General features: G+C 35.0%; 2 protein-coding genes across 2 annotated transcripts in view; one reads left to right on the forward strand and one right to left on the reverse strand.

Moving 5' to 3' along the window:
• Positions 1 to 14,332, reverse strand: part of Nuf2 (NUF2 component of NDC80 kinetochore complex) — a 34,164-nt gene extending 19,832 nt beyond the window's left edge. Inside the window, exons 1-7 of the mRNA XM_010611544.2 lie at positions 14,187 to 14,332; positions 9,592 to 9,734; positions 8,285 to 8,359; positions 7,282 to 7,358; positions 6,704 to 6,765; positions 1,769 to 1,866; positions 389 to 462 (exon numbers count right to left, since the gene is read on the reverse strand). Of these exons, the coding sequence (XP_010609846.1) occupies positions 389 to 462; positions 1,769 to 1,866; positions 6,704 to 6,765; positions 7,282 to 7,358; positions 8,285 to 8,359; positions 9,592 to 9,714 (509 nt within the window). The 5' untranslated portion in view covers positions 9,715 to 9,734; positions 14,187 to 14,332. The remainder of the gene's footprint in view (positions 1 to 388; positions 463 to 1,768; positions 1,867 to 6,703; positions 6,766 to 7,281; positions 7,359 to 8,284; positions 8,360 to 9,591; positions 9,735 to 14,186) is intronic.
• A 124-nt stretch (positions 14,333 to 14,456) lies between these two features.
• Rgs5 (regulator of G protein signaling 5) overlaps positions 14,457 to 17,424 on the forward strand; it is a 142,620-nt gene continuing 139,652 nt past the window's right edge. The window contains exons 1-2 of the mRNA XM_033765681.1: positions 14,457 to 14,531; positions 17,074 to 17,177. Of these exons, the coding sequence (XP_033621572.1) occupies positions 17,133 to 17,177 (45 nt within the window). The 5' untranslated portion in view covers positions 14,457 to 14,531; positions 17,074 to 17,132. The remainder of the gene's footprint in view (positions 14,532 to 17,073; positions 17,178 to 17,424) is intronic.

Here is a 17,424-nt window from a genome sequence, read left to right on the forward strand (position 1 = left end):
GAATGAAGCCAAATATCATATAATTAAGAGATAGATAGAAGATAAACTTATTTTTCACCTTTTAGAAAAGACAAACAGATATTATGCTGAAGGAACAAAGTTCAGAGAGTTGTTGCTAATCTAAATAAGATAAATACTGCAGATGTAATTTTGGCAACTAAGTTGATGACTTCAAACAAATCAGGTTAACCAAGTACTGAGAATGAAGCCAAATATCATATAATTAAGAGATAGATAGAAGATAAACTTATTTTTCACCTTTTAGAAAAGACAAACAGATATTATGCCATGTATTAAGGAAAATTAAGAAACAAAGCGGATTACAGGGTTCTGCTAACATTTCACTCAGCATTTTAAAATTGCATTTATTTATAAATTCCCCACTTACTCAAGTCTCTCCAATTTCATTAATGCCTCCTGGTGTGCAGTGTTTAGCTGCTGCATTTTGTCCACAGAGGATTTCTATTAAAGCAATTTTAATAATCTCACATTAGCACTTTTCAACATGAACAGGAATGAATTTGTTTTACAAATAGCACAGACCACAATGCTTCCTTGTTCTACAATTTTCATCATCAGAAGTAAGAAATTTAAGTAGAGGTTACATTTGAGTTAAGAATTTCTTTACTTAATACAATCACTCTAGTAGGTTTTGGGAGTTTCCAAAAGGGCTAAATTATAGTTTCTGAACTTCAGTAGTTCTATCTCTTTGAACTGTGAGATATGAATAAAAACAACTACAAAATAACTTGTCATGGTATGGATAATAATGGGATCAAAAACCAACTGGAGTAAAAGCTAGGGAGGACAATCACAGAGGGCTTCATAGAGACGATGGATGTCTAAGAAATATCTTAAAAGAAAGAGGAGTCATTAGGCAGACAACTGTGTGTGTGTATGTATACTGACACAAGTATGTGTAACCTGTACAAAAGAGTTTGTGAGGTGTAGGAAGTATAAATTCAGCACGATTTGTGTAAAGAAGGACATAATGCATCTCAGTGCAGCTGGAGCTTCAGGTCTGTCTGTTATTGGGTTCTAAGAGTACAGCATGCAAAAACAAGGACAATTGGAAACAAATTGCACAAATGACCCATAATCTTTCCAAATTCTCTAAATTGAAGGAAGAAAAACAAGTTTCTATTTGTTAAAGCGATTGCTTTGTACTGCATCATATAATGCAATACAGGGAAAAAAATGATAATATAAACAGTGTGATTAGGCCATTAATTAAAAGGCAAATACAAATCTCAAATATCTCAGTTATTTAAAGAACATTACACTCTCTATGCAACCCTCATAGAAAAAAATGTAAATATTGATATTAATGTTTCTCTTCTGTAACATTCCCTAATATAGAAAAAGAAGCTTCAGCTATAATATTAAAACAAAAACCCAGTCCCTTGGTGTTAGCAAGAAAATATCCTTTTGAATACAGTGGTACATTGGTTCACAAACTTAATTCTTTCCACACTTATGGTTGCAAACCAAATTGAACAAGAACTGAATCAAATTCAATGGTTAGGTTCAATGCTGATCTTATGGGGAAATTTAATTTGGTTCTTACCCAATTCAGTTTGCAACCAAAAGTTTGGAAAAAATTAAGTTCATGAACCAAGGTACCAATATATGGATTTTAGGGGCTACAATCTAAAACTTTATATGAATATAAAAATAATTTTAATTATAAGGACCATGCAGCAATTTAATAGCTTACAAATGATGCTAATGATTTGGTGTGTGACCCATGTACATATTTAAATCTTACATATTGCCAAAGAAATTCCATATATGTCTCACGGCATGCTTCTCTGAAGTGAATAAAGTTAATGATTCCACTTAAAAATCGACTTGTCCGTTTCGCTTCTAAAATAGAAAGAAGACTGAATTAAATCTTAAAACAAGGTAATATAAAAATGAGAAGCCATCATCTCCCATCATATTACTTTGTTCATGTTATATAAAACTCTATACACTATAACAAAGCCTATAATATCTATTTTAACTTAATGATGAAGATTATCCTTGTATTAATAACAAACAAAAACCAGAAAACTTTTGGACACAATAGCAAGGACCAGTTTGACCCTCTCATCTTAAACAACTAGAAAAACAGACAAAATATGGGTTGCAAGAAACTTTCAATAGTCAATATGACAGCAATTTCCAAAGGAATCAAAAGAGAGAACCCTGTCAATATTCCTCCTCACAACTTGGAGAGTTTTCAGGTTGTTGACTAGATAGGGAGAGCACTACCAAAATTCATAGCTCTTGTTGAGTTTAGTAGATACAGTTTAGAGTTGAGAGAGGTCAAAAAAAAATTAAAATTTATGAGCCTGACCACTTCAGAGAAGCAAGTCATAAGGAATAAAAATTCTGGAGGTCTGTAAAGGAGTCCACCTAAGTTCTCCTCTGATCAGTATACGAGTATGAAGAAAGTACTAATGATATAAAAATAACTAGAAATATTGAAAATAATGAAAAACCCAGCACACAATAGTGTAAAATTTACAGCATCTGACACCCTACAAAAATGACCAAATGTGCAAAGAAACAGGATAATATGCCTAACAAGAAAAAAATCAATAGAAATATACCCAGAAATAACAGATGGTAGATTTAGTAGCATGTAAAAACAGCCATTATGAATATTAACAGCCCCCCCCACAGCGTGATTCCCATCCAACTGAGAAAGAAAAACCCCAACAGACGCACACTGCCTGAAAGAAGAGTGATGGCCAGAAGCCAGCTACCGCCTCACTCATTCATACCTGCAAGGAGACTGATTCTCCAAGACACCACATGGTAACCGCCGTACTTTGCTATATCTGCTATCACCCCGCTACCCTCACCCCGTCCTGTTCATCAGTCTCAAGCCTATTACCCAAGAGACCCCAAAAATTTTCACCCTCCAAGCTGCCCCCTCCCCTCCTTCAACTGCCCTATATAAACTGCATGTGCACTCCTTCTTATACCAGCGGTCCTATCGCCCTCGGCTGACGTGCACCCAGGACACAATAAACTCTTCTCCTCATTCTTTAATTTTGCTGGCCTCGGTGGTCTCATTCAGTGCTCTGGTCAAATCTTACAAATATATTTTAGTTGTTCAAGAAGGTAAAGAAAAACATCAGGATTGTGAGAACAAAAGGAAAGGTTATATTGTTGTTGTTGTTGTTAAAGATCTGAATCAAACTTTTAGAGTTAAAAAATATCTGAAACAAATACTACACTACCTGAGATTAACACAGTTTGGACATAGAGAAGAAAGAATTAATGAAATCTAAGACAGTAACAGAAGCTATCTAAAATAAAGGCCAGAATGAAAAAACAATTGAATGAAATATCTATGACAGAGAGACAAAACAAGTAACATGGGAAAGTGTGTAAGTGGAGTTCTGCTAAAAGGAGGGACAGAATTAAACTTTTCCAGAATTGCAGGAATTGTTTAAATTTTATAAAATATATAAATATATCCAAGAGAATGAACAACAAATCTTAGCAGGAAAAACAAAACCAAGCAACACGCCCAGAAGCCCCCCTCCCCAAAGCACACGAGATTCAAATTACTGAAAACTTGTAATAAAGAGAAAAACCTTAAAAGCAGCCAGCACAAAACAAAGCAAATCCACATTATATGGAACAAAGATGAGACCTTCTCATCAGAAACAATGCAAGCCAAGAGACAACAGAACAATATCTTTAAAACACTGAAAATACTACCAACTTAGATTCCACACTCAAGAAAAATATATGCCGAAAGTGAAGATGAAACAAAGGCTTTTTCCAACTCTACAAGAAATAGTAAATGAAATCCTTCAAGTGTGAAGAAAATTATACCAGATAGGGATTGAGCATACTTAATAGAATGTAGGCTAATGTAAAAGATATTTTTTCATCTGAAAAATTTCTTTAAAAGATAATGAATTGTTTGCAGCAAATCTAATAACCGTATATCAAAGTATGTATGATATTTATAGAAGTAAAACTTATAGCACAATAACACAAAGACCAGGAGTGGGTAAAACATTCTTTTGTAAAATAAAATGTAAGTGAAGACAGATAATGACCACAGAGCAAATATTAAAAACAAATAAAATATATTGCATTACACCAAAGTAAAGAAAGAAATAAGAAAAATAGGAATAAAAGGACAAGGAGAATATAAAAAGAACAGAGGTAAACTGAAAATCAATCACATTAATAAATGTAAATACACTAAACACTCCAATTAAAAGGGAGAGGATAAATTTAAAAAACAAGATAAAACTATATGCTGTTAATAACAAAGACAGAGATAAGTTTAAAGAAAAGTATGATACAAAAGAATGATGTAAAAATATGCAATACAAATCAAAAGAAAGTTGGAGTGGCTATAATATCAAATAAAATATACTTCACAGCAGAGAATATGTAATGCAAAGAATATAATTCTAAATGTATAGGCTTCCAAAACTAGAGTCTCAGGCACAAGACAAAAACAAAAAAGACATAAAAGGCAAAACAGACAAATGTTCAATCATAGCTAGAGATTACATCTATTAATAGTTCAATAGAGTAATCAGAAGAAAATCTCTAGGGATCTAAAAGGCTTGAGCACTATTAACCAACTGGATCAAAACGTTTCAAAGACCCCACCCAAAGACAGAATACACACTTTCCAGTGCACATGCACCATTAACAAAGACAGCATGTTGTATGCTGTATAAAACCACCCAGATATTCAGATTCTAAATCTTAGAACCTGTGCATGTCATCATTTATAGAAAAGTGGCTTCAGGATCATGCAGATAAAATTAAAGATCCTGACTTGGGGATATGATATCTTGGATTTTCCAGGTGGGCTCTAAGTAATCATAAGTATCCTTATAAGAGGAAAGCAGGAGATGTCACTACAGATAGAAGGTGGAAAACAATGCCATAATGGAAGCAGAGATTTAAAGATACTACGTGACAGGTTTAGAAGACAGAAGAAGGGAGCCAGCCATGAGCCAAGGTGTGCAAAGAATGTGGCTCTGTAAGATAGAGAAGGCAAGGAAATGGCTTCTCAAGAACCTCTTGAGAAAGTACTCTCTTAACAACACCTTAAGATTTAGCTCAGTGCAAACAACTCTGAATCAAAAAGGAATAAATAAATGTGTGTTATCTTAAGCCACCACGTTTGTGGTACTTTATTATAGTCATCATAGTAAAGAAATACATATCATATTTTGAGCTATAAAGTAAGTCAGAATAAATTTTAATGAACATAAATAATACAAAGTATATTCTCTGGTCATAAAGGAACTAAATTATAATCAGTAATAGAAACACTGCTGGAAAATCTCCAGAAGTTTTGGAAAGTAGATAATACAGTTTTTTTTGGTTTTTTTTTTGGGGGGGGTACCGGGGATTGAACTTGGGTCCTTGCGCTTGCAAGGCAGGCCACCAAACCGCTGAGCTAAATGTCTGGCCCCTTGATAATACAGTTTTAACCTGATAGTAAAGAGGAAATAAAGAGGAAAATTAGGAAATAATTTGAACTGATGAAATGAAAATGCAGTCTATAAGGTTTATAGGATGCAAATCCTTACTTAGAAAAGTAGAGTTTCAAATTATTGGCCTCAGTATATACTCAAAAACAAAAAACAAAATAACAAACAAAAAACCCAGGGAAAGAAAATAAAAAATAAAACCTAAAGGAAACATGAGGAAAGAATCCCAGAATGTTCACAGCATCTTTGTTCATAATTCAAATATCCATTGTTGATCAATGGATAAAAACTATGCTGTACACTTATAAGAGAATATTCCAAAGTAAAAAGAAACAAAGTACTAATACAGGCAACAAATGTAGACAAGTTTCAAAAGCATTATGCTTAAAGTAGCCAGACACAAAAAAAGTACAAACTGTATTTCGTTGATATGAAACTGCAGAAAAGACAAAATTATAATGATGTCAGTGGTTGCCAGGAATGGGGATGATCAAAGGAGACTGACTACAAAGGGACAGGAAGGAATTTTTTAAGGAGGTGCTTACCCAGCTATACACATTTGTTAAAAATCACCCAACTTACATTTAAAATTGGTTGATTTTATTGTACGTAAATTATATGTCAACAAATAAGACAGAAGCAAGATACCCAAAGGCAGATTAAAAACCAAATTTTCAAATAAAACACCAACTCTCTCAGAACAAAACAACTTCAAGGATAAATATTAGGAGTCAGGGCTGGGGATTTAGCTCAGTGGTTCGGCTGCCAAGGACCCAAGTTCAATCCCTGGTACAAAACAAAAACTAAAACAAAAACAAAAACAAAAAAACCAAAAATATTAAGAGTCAAATGGGTTAAGGGACATGTAAGTAAAGGTAGTAGAATTTTACATTGTAATATAATACCTGTCATTAGTGGTAAAACATAATTTCTTTATGGCAAAAAGTAATTGTTAATTTGCTAAAGTTGTATTATTAATTCACTAAGCAACATCACATCTGTATATTATTTGTATTCCCAAATTTTAAAAAATATTTTCTAAATTTAAGAAAAATTAACTATTCTGTGGATCTACAAAGGAAAATCATTCCAGTAATAAGATATATGAAAATTCATTAAGGATGAGACATGTTCTAAAACCCATTTCAAGTTTTTTTTTAATATTTATCAATGGAAAAATAAACTGGTAGGTTGAATCTAGAACTTAAAAGTTGTTTTAAATTCTCACTTACTTGGATATAGAATATCAGCAATCTCAAAGTCATTCACCCGGCAGATGGGCAGGAATGAATCTCTAGAATATAAATATTGAAAAGTATATTTCAAATTATACACAAAGCCACAGGAATATAAACATTTCATTTTCAAATAGTTTTTTGGGTATATATATCAGTATTAAAGGACAAAGTCAGAAGTCTACTACAAAGTATAATCATATCATTAAAATTTATTTTTTCTGTATATTACGTAAGTATTCATGAAATACTAAGATACAGTAATAGATTTTAAGAAATAACATACTCTTGAAAGAATTAAGACTAAGAACTCAAAATCCTACACAAAGCTAGTAAACAATTTTAGATTTACACCATCTTCTACTGTCAAAGTTTCCTGTGTCCTAACAATTGCCAGTTAGAGGCAATACTGTTTGGTAGAACCTACAATTTTGAATATATGTGGGATGGAGTAGAGAGTAAGATGATAGAACTCCTTCCCAAAGAAAATCATATCATTAAAGAGGTTTCATGTAAATATGAATGTATACTAAAAAAAAAAAAAAAAAAAAAAAAAAAAATTTTTTTTTACTCACAGATGAATAAATAAATTGCTGACTGGTAGAAAGCCCTCCATTATATGCGGATACATGACTTCAGAGTTAACTGGCATCTAAACATAGTAAGTTGCAAAAATAAAGTTTACAATGATTAGACAAAATGAGACAAATCTTCAATCATAAAAACTCTTAATCACAGTTAAGCTCAAACTATATTAGCTTATTATTAAATTTGAAAAAACTTAACAGCTCTTGGAACAAAGCCAGCATTGTTATTAATATCAATAATGTTAGATTTACAACAGGTGCTTAATAAAGTTTTTAAATAAATGACAAACTGAAAAGGTAACTGTGAGCATTTACTACATAGCAGGCACTATGTTGGACATTGTATATACATTCTTTTTTATAACAACCCTGTTAGAAAGTGCTACCCCTATTTTATAAACAAACTAAATCTTAGCAAGGTTTGCTAGTAACTAGGTGGCAAAATATTTGATTTTTAAACAATATGAGATCGTACTAATGAGATTCCAGAGCCATTACAGTCTCAGCACACCTTCAGATGATGCCTTGATGATTTCACAACAAAAAATAGATTAAAAAAAAAGATCTTCCCTACTAGAAATATCTAATTTGCTAAAAGCTCAGTTGCCTCATTTCAATTGTTTCATTATTGCATATCTTCTATTCTAATCTGAGAGTCCTTCCGAAGAAGAGAACAGTATCTGTGAAGACTTTGCAGTTATTATAGTCTCTGAAGACAGACTATAAATATGTGAACAACTGTATAGCATCAATAATTTGTAAGTGTCACTTAGGTCTTTTACTATAGTTTTCATCTTACTAAAGCTATCCATATAAACCATTATTAGGTCTAAGATTCCTTTGCATGTGACATTCATTTCATGTAAGTCTTTGAATTTGTTAAAGATAAAATCAAGTATTTCTTATCCAAAAAGATAATATGCATTGTAAGCAGGAGAAGTGGAACAAAAATAAAAAACAAAAAGATTATTTTGTCTCATCGTAAACTTACCATATAAAAATGCTCCAGTCGAATTCCATATACTATTTGTAAGGCTCTCATGTAGATCATGTGTAATACTTCAGGCTACAAAAAAAAACAATTGTCAATATTTTCATGCATGACTGTAACGCTGTATTACTTATCATTATCTGATACTGTATAGTCAGTGAATGCACAGAAGAAAAGGGCAACAAAAGTACACTAATTCTCTTAAAATACTTCAAAAATTTTTCCAAATTTTAAAACAACCAATGATACTTACGATTTGTTCCTATGTAATAAATGGTAAAGATGAGTTGCTTACCAAATTGCAAGAAAGCATATGCAAATCAAATCCAAGAAGCCCCACCCATGTTAGCCAACACAAGTAGGCTGTCATGCATGTGGCAGAAATGTCAGAACACCAAGGATATATTTTTAAAAACTTCAAGAACCTGGTTTACTATTTTAGATATTAAGGTTTTCTTAGATTTAAACTTTAACAGAACATTTGGAATAAGGGTATACATGTAAAGGGGTAATAAGGATTTTTTAAATCTTCTAAATCAGTAGTTCATAAATGCTAGTCTGTGAACATACTCAAATCTAATACAAGTTTACTGAATGAGCAATAAAATGCCATACAGGAAATGTGGCAGTCTTTTCATAAAATAAAATTTAAAGGCCTAGAATGTACTTTTGAGATTATTCCTTTTATCTTAAAGAGTTAAAAAGTTCTAAGATCAAAAAATTTTAGTTCTACATCATTAAATCAGGTTTTCCTATGTTATCATTTCAAGATCAACACAGGAAACTGTAAGGAAACCTGGGGATTTTCTGTGACACATAAATACCTCATTTTTGCATTTAATAACTAAACATATAAAGAACAATGCCTGTCAAAGCAAGTCAATTCCCTCTTGAGGCATAACACAAGAAAATTAATCTCTAAGCTCCCAAAGAGGCTTGTTTCTAAGCATTTTTTTTGTTTGTTTGGAAATCATTTGGAATAAGTTCCATCAAGTCCTGCCAATAAATGATACTCTCATGCCACCACTCCAATAATAAAAAATTTAATATAGCTATAGTTTAAAAGCCTTAAAAAAAGAAAACAACCATGTTAAAGGACTGAATTCCTAATGGGAATGTTGAAATTTCCCAACATACAAACCAAATGTTGTTTTAAAATTACACCAAGCGAGAGATTTTTCTCTAGATTAAATATGACTGGCCTACCTCAAACAGGAAGATAGATACCTTTCTTACCACACCATAAACCTAACAGCTTACTTTGTTCTCACATACCAGATCCATATATGTACACAACCAAATTTTACCTTTGGATTTGGGTAAAGATCATTTTTGGAGAGGTTTTTACCATCAGCTCCTGTTAAAAATTTATTACGGATATGAACCACAATTTCAGCTACATTATATCTGGGGAAAGACAAAGTTTCCATCTTGGAAATCTCCTTCTAGTCTGAAGAAAAAAAAAACAAAGATCAGACATACAACCAGTACTTCTCATAAAAACTGATGAACATAAAAACAAAATGAACAAGTCAAGGTTAACCATTCATGGTGCCAGCTATCACCAAATATGTTAGTATGATAGATTTCATATACATGTATATATTCCCTAATATAATTTTTATTTTAAAGTAATATACTCGTTTTATGCTAATTTTCCTAGTGCTGTTCTCTTCCATAAGGGAAGGATTTTGGTTGATAATTGGAAAATCTTGTACTTCTTTTTAGATATTTGGGGGTTAGAAGATTTAAACAGATCAATTCAAAGGTTAATCCTCAAAGCAAAGCATAAGGCAACATCATCAGGAAGCTATATATTAACAATAGTAATATAGGAGATAATGAAATTGAATTCTGATTTGACATCCTATTTAATATACACATAGTGAGAGTTTAATATGGTTTAAGATGCAAAAAAGGGAGGAAAAAAAGAAAGATTAGAGGCTATGAATGGCAGGGATTTTTATCACTAGAGATAAGAACTTTTAAATAAAAAACAAAAAAATCCCCTCATGTATTCAGATAGTGAATTACTCCTATCTATGCTCCCTAAAGTATTAGTTCTCACAATACCATGTCCCTTTCTTCCAGGGCACATCTGGCAATGCTTGGGTACATTTTTAGTTGCCACAACAGGAGTAGAGATGCTGTTAAAATACAGTGGGTACAGGCCAGTGATGCTCTTAAATATCATATGATGCACTGAATGGCCCCTCGCAGCAAAGAATTATCTAGTTCAAAATGTCAAGAAGGCAGAGGAGAGGACACTCTGTCCTAGGTCATTCATCTATGTTGTCATACTTATGGCAATATACTGGGATTGAAGTTATAGAACTGTGATGGTACGATGTGAAATTCCAGTAAGTTATGTCCCTTTTATCATCTCTACAAGTGCCTAACAGCAATAGCAACACTAAGAGCAAGAGGAGCAGTAATTGCAGCCAATGCTTCAATCATTCACTTAAATATTATTTAATTATCCAGAGACTCCCCTACTCTCCAGTGAAGCAGCATAACCCCAAAGACTCAACATGAATATATTCAATTTTGCAAACAAACTAAACTGGTCTGCAATTCTGGAAATCCATTTCTTTAGGCTTCTAATGTTTCCTAGAATATGGGGATTAAAAAGCTTTGGCAATGAGCCTAGCCTCTAATAAATGGAGGAGTCCTTCCTCTAAGATGGCTGTCAAATAACTTCTTAGATCTGCTTGAAAACATCACAGGATTCACTAACTCAAGTCAACTTTTTCCCACTTCAGCACTGCTCGAATTGGATAAACCTCCCTCATACTGTACAGAACTGTGTTTTGTAACTTTCACCTGCTAGTCCAATTTCTGGTCACTGCAGCTACACAGACTATATTAATCTCTGTTTACATGATACTACTTTAAAAAATTTGATGAAGTTCCATCTCTGCCAAACTTTCTCTTTTTCAAGGTTAAGTTTAATTTGTTTACATATAGCCATTCTTGTATGACGTGGTTTCGGAAACTACCCTTTGTGTAAGGAAAAAAATAACCTTTTTCTTACTCTGCTCACTCAACAGTTAACATAAAAGACTTGTGATCAAATGGGGGGGTCCCCCATCACCAAGGGAGCAGACAATAATGCAGCCCAGCCCAGGGTCCTTTTAATTTTGACACTATCTAACTAGAAACAGTATGAGAAGTTATCAGACACTACAGGCAGAGGGGCATAGTCCCTAAAACTGCCCCCACCCCCACTTGATATGCCAATTGGAAGCCCTAGTTTATTTTCCTGTTTCTGAACAACATGTTATATACTGCAGTTCCCATCATCCCTTCCTTGAAGTTGATTAATTTGCTAGGGCAGCTCACAGAACTCAAGGGAACACATTTACTGTTTTGTTTTTCTTTTTCCCCACATTTACTGTTTATTACAAAAGACATTACAAGAGATGAACACTGGATGAAAGATAGATACAGAAATGCATGGGGAGGTGGGGTATGCAACCCCCAGGGAGCATTTGGCTCCTCAAATCTGGTCAATTTGAGCTTTTATGAAAGCTTCATTAAGTGGGCACAATGGTAATATCATTGGCCACGGGTGATCAGCTCAGTGGTTAGCCTCTCCCTTCCCAGAGATGGGCATGTGGGCCTGAAAGTAGTAACGCCCTAATCTTGCCAGGATCTTTTAAATCACCTACCTACATTCTGGTAGCTAGAAGCTGCCAGCTGTCAAGTCAGCCATTAGCATACAAAAAGACACTTAGCATTCTGAAGATTCTAAAGACTTTAGTTGTGTATCAAGAATTCAGGACATAGATCAAATATATATTTCATAGTATCACATCATCGTTACCTTCCTCTAGAATATTATTTTGTTAATGTCTTCTTAAAACATAATGTCAAAACTAAACACAACACTCCATCTAGTGGGCCTAGGGCACAGTATTAATATAGCAAGGGATGTCCTCTGCAGACCTAAACTACAACTGAAACACTTTCATATGCTTACGATCAACTGAAACTCGAAGAACTTCTTCAACATGATCCACTTATATCAGCCAGGATTTCCCCATGTTCTTAACTTAAATTTTACAATTGCAAACCTTTATTTTAGAGCTAAGATCATTATGAATCTAGATTTGGATACTTCATGTTATTAGGTGTCCCTTTGCCCAGCATAAATGTGTAATAAAGTAAAATATCCTAACCACCCAAAATATATTTCTTTGGTATATTTCCGGTTGGTTTTGGAAAGAAATTGCATACTTCTATAGGCACATAAATGACACTCAAAAGCTGTCATTTGGTAAAAAGAAATTTATAAATACTTATCTAAACTTGTAAACAATGAAGGCAAGCAGAAACTTCTCTATTACACACTGTCATTTCTGCATAGGAAACATTTTTGCCCAGAAAGAGCCTGGGTTTGCTCTGGCCTAGACAGACTACCACAGGTGGCTTTCACCTGGAAGAATTTCAGTATAACAAGACAACTTTACTTATCTGCACCTCTTCCTCTCAAACTTCCAACCCTGTGGCCACCTCCCTTCCCTTCAGAAGCCCAAACCCCTCTCTGTTTATCCCTTTTATTCTCATACTGTCTCTATGTACTTGATTCCTATGCTTAGGAACGTAATAGATTCTAGCTTTTTCCTCCTGTTATTTATTTCGCAGACTAATACTATCAAATCTTCAAGAAGGAAAAGAGTAAACATAAAACTTCCCTACATATGCATTGTATATTTTCATCTAAGTCAGATTTAAAAACTATTGGTAAAAGGAAAAACTGCAAAAGCAATTTACTTCTCCAAAGTAAACATCTGGACTAGAGATTATAGTATCACAATAGGTGGAGTAGGTGTCGTATATCTTCATAATTATTATTAGACATCTCTCCACAAGGTTTTGTTCGCTTGGTTGTTTGGCTAATGTAACACGTAATGCATCATGTAACATTTGTACAAAAATACCTGAGTTACCATATCCACCACATCAAATTTAAATTTATGTGCTTAGTTTCTAAAATTTTTAACGATCTAATGAACTGTCTGCTCTAGGTGGTTTCATTTTGGAATTGCTCTCCATATCCAAATTCTGTCATTCTTTCATAGTACAACTAGTTTCAATTTTTTACTGTGTGAACACGTTTGTGTGTTCTCTCGCACACAGGAATAATTTGAGCTTTTAAGTGGGATAAAATACATATGTATACAGACTTAGTACATATATGTAAAACTACCATTTGGCATCCTAGCCAGTAGACACACTATCTGATAATTACCTCACGTGACTCATTTATTTGCAATACCGGTAATGTGTTGAGCAGAGCAGGTATTGGAAGAACGATCTGTTAAACCTTACACGCTTCGTTTTTTGCCAAACGTTCGTAGCAATCACAACTCCAGGAGGAAGAGATTAAACAAAAATAAACAAATAACTCCACCAATATCTCAAGACGTCCCTTGAACTCACAAAAAAGGGGAAAAATAGCGCCCTAGGGCCTTCAACTTTTGGATTATGGTATTTTTCGCTTTTGGTTCATAGTTTTGGATATGGCTAAGAAATGTCTGAGTAATGAAGATCCACAGAAAAGTTGACAAGCAAATGCAATCAATCAAGCCCTGTAACATCACCCTTCCAGATATACACAAATACAAGCTTAAATTAACCTGCTTCAAGTCGAATCTCTTCCCAGTCTGTACTGCACAGATAACACCCTTTAGTGTCCTAGGAAATGACCTCAGGTCGTTCGGGAATTAAAAATCAATTGAATAGGAGCTAGGGCTGGCCCTGCACTTTCCAGGAGACAGGCCGCCCTAGCGCCGCGCGCACTATGAAAGCACTTGGAGCAGCGTCCAGACTCCACAGTAGCGCCAAGACACCTCCGTCTTCCTCCTCCGTCCTCCCGCGCCTGCTGTCGCACACTTACCGCATTAGCAGTCGGCCAGAAAAAGAGGTGTAGGCTGAATGGCCACCCGGAGTCGAAAATCAGCAAACACTAACCGTTGCCCCTTTTCAAACCTGCCGCCTCCCACTGGAAGTCCCGCCCCTTTTCTGCCTAGCCCACTTGCACCTCTGACGGCTGCCGGTAGGGCTCAAAAGACTTAAGGAGTGTGGGGCGTTAAGTGTGAGAGCTAAGGTTGGGTTCCGGGTATGCGGAACTATTGTTTCATCAGAGCTAGTTTCTGGTCGGAACTAGGATTCCGCAGGAAGCGGTTGCGCAGCTGCTAAGGGGAGGAGTCTGAGCCGGGCGTTCAGTCAGTGAGTTTCCCAGGTACATTATCTCATTTATCATTTAAGCTTTATTAAAACGCTGAGGCCGAGGAGCGGATAGATACTATCAATACCTCTCGAAAGCGGGCTTAAGTCACAGAGAGATAAAGAACTGACCGTAAGCCCGGCACAGTAATCAAAACAGTCTAACCAGGATATGGGCCTGCGTCGGCAAGCGAGAGGTGAAACGAATCTAACAGTTTCTGTGATCAAGTCCTCTCCCTTTCCCAGATAGGAAAACCACCCCCACCGAATTGTGCCCCCAACCTGCACGGGTCTGGATGAGTTAGAATCTTCGGATAAGAGGCCCCGGTTTCTGTTTGTTTGTTTTGTTTTTTAACGTGGATTTTCAAGGCGAAAGTGGAATCATCACATTTAATACAAGTCAGTAGTTTGCAGAAGACGTGGTGGGTGTGGTTGTCAGAGAAGAAAGCTTTGATGAAGTTTTATTTACGTTTGGGCACCAGAGAATTTAAAGCTTGTGGATGGAGTCTGAACTGAATGATGTGGAAAATACTGCGAAAAAGTTGTACTGAAAAAAGACAAGGGGTCGGGGATTTAGGTCAGTGGCTCCGCCGCCTGCCTAGAAAGCTCAAAGTCCTGAGTTCATCCCCGGTACAAAAAGAAAAAGAAAAAAAAAAAAAGAAAGAAAACAGACAAGCACATTCTGGTGCTTTGTGATGTGGGTTGAAGACTTAGACCGACTGGTACAGAAATCTATACTAGTTCTAAATAAAAATGCATTTCATATTCAGTAGTTTCCCTTTCTCTGTTCATTTATTGGTACAATTCTCCGAGTCAGAATCTAATAAAACTCAAAAGCAGGTTAGAAAAATAAGTTTACAAAAAATATGAGATCCAGTGAAGTGAGGAGAAAACAAAAGGATCTTCCTCATTGGCACTTGCCAAATCAAACTGATTACTCTTTAAAGGCAGAGAAGGGGAGCATAGTGTAGTGCTTCTGAACACACTCCAGAGTCTATCTCTGGCTACCGCACTCCCTAAGTAGCTTCAGGCAAGGTGTTCAAAGTAACTGAGCTGGTTTCTACATGTTTAAGATTGTAGTAACAGACCTGTCTGCTTTATACAGTTTCATGAAGATTAAATTAATTTGTAAGTGCCCGGCAGAGTTTTGGCTACTCAATAAGAATTAGATGTTATTTCAACTATTATTTGTACACGGGCGGTAGTAAAACTATCTTGCAAATGGTAAGTGCTCAACAGATGTCTGAATTGTTGTTTAGGGTCTAGACAAGAAATGAAGTGCTGTGTGAAAGCCAAACTTAGAATATTTCATATGGAAAGCGAAATGAGGTGAAAAGGAAAAGAGCAGGACAACAGAAGTACATTTTATTTTATGTACAATAAATTTTTGGGGTGTAGCATTACTATAACTGATGAGTTAAGTATAGTTCTCTTGGAATTTAAGAAAAACTGGGCTGGGGATTTAGCTCAGTGGTACTGCTGCCTACCTTGCAAGCACAAGGACCCGAGTTCGATCCCCGGTACCAAAAAGAAAAAAAAAAATTGAAGAAAAACTAATCAATGTTCAAATTATCTTAGTTTAAAGAAGAAATCTGGCTTTTAAAAAATTTGATGTGAAGTGAAAGATGGAACAGCAGGATTCTTACGCTATACTTTCTAGAGTTTTGTCATCACCATAAAGACACTCACTGCTACAGAAAATTAAATTCCAATACAAAGATACTCCTCAGAAGACAGTGGGATTACATCTTGTTAAACCAATGAAGCTCAAAATATTCTAAGTCATAAATGTATGTAATACACTTAACCCACCAAACTTGATAGCTTAGCAACAGTACATTCTAGATTATCATTTCACCTCTTGATAGTGTGGCTGACTGGGAGCTGCATCTTGTTCCCCCTGCCCAGCAAGGAGACAGCATACTCTATGGCATAATGGTGGTTTGGGGGGAAAAAAAATCAAAATTTGAAGTATGGTTTCTATTGAATGCATATTTTTTTTTGTGCCATTGTAAAGTTAACAAAATCATGAGCAGAACTATCATCTGTAAGAGACTATATCTTTTGACTGTGACATCATATTTTCCTACTCCTATGTACTCTCAGTTACACTATACTGTCCTTCTATTTTATTTTCCTTGTCAGCCTTCCTCATTTCACCTCCTTTCCCAGCCTCAACTACATGGTTTATTAGCATCCAGACTCCCTGTGCCTGATTGCTGACCCAGCCTGTTAAATCTTAACCCTGATCTATCCTGTGAGTCTTCAGATAACACCCAGGGAATGATAACATGAAATAACATATAGCAGATTCTCAGAATCCAAACTCAGCTCTCCTTGATTCTTAACAATTCTGTAATTTACCATTAGTCAATTCCTTAGCTTATAACTCTCGGTGATTTCTCACAAGTTTACCACCTAACTCAATCCCCTCTCCAATTTCGACTTCTCTCTACTTGAAGGTGATCTAAGAAGTCTAAAGGTATCTTTAAAGCACTTAACGCATATTCCTTCTGTTAACTGTTCCTTCTAATTTTATTTGCATGTTCCTCTTCTAGATTGCACTTTAAAGGCTGATGACAGACCTCTAAAGACTGAATGGATCTTTACTGTCACAATGACACTTGGACCATGGTGGCCTACAGATGGAACTTTAATGCAGGTAACATCTCTGTGCTAACTAGTGCTTTAAAAAAACCTCTTTTTTAAATGACAGAGGTTCCAACTTCTATTTCTGCTTTATTTTAGTATATCAATAAAGACAAAAAGTTAATTCATTTGATTTAACATCATAAGAATAGGTGAAGTACTACAACTGGGCTCTTTATTCTTGGCATCAATCCCTCACTTATTCGCATATAGATTTTCAAGGGGTCACACACACATTGCCAGTATCTTCCCAGTTATTT

Source organism: Fukomys damarensis, unplaced genomic scaffold, assembly GCF_012274545.1.
Source record: "Fukomys damarensis isolate Sample0158 unplaced genomic scaffold, DMR_v1.0_HiC HiC_scaffold_19, whole genome shotgun sequence".
In the NCBI taxonomy this organism is placed as follows: Eukaryota; Metazoa; Chordata; class Mammalia; order Rodentia; family Bathyergidae; genus Fukomys; species Fukomys damarensis.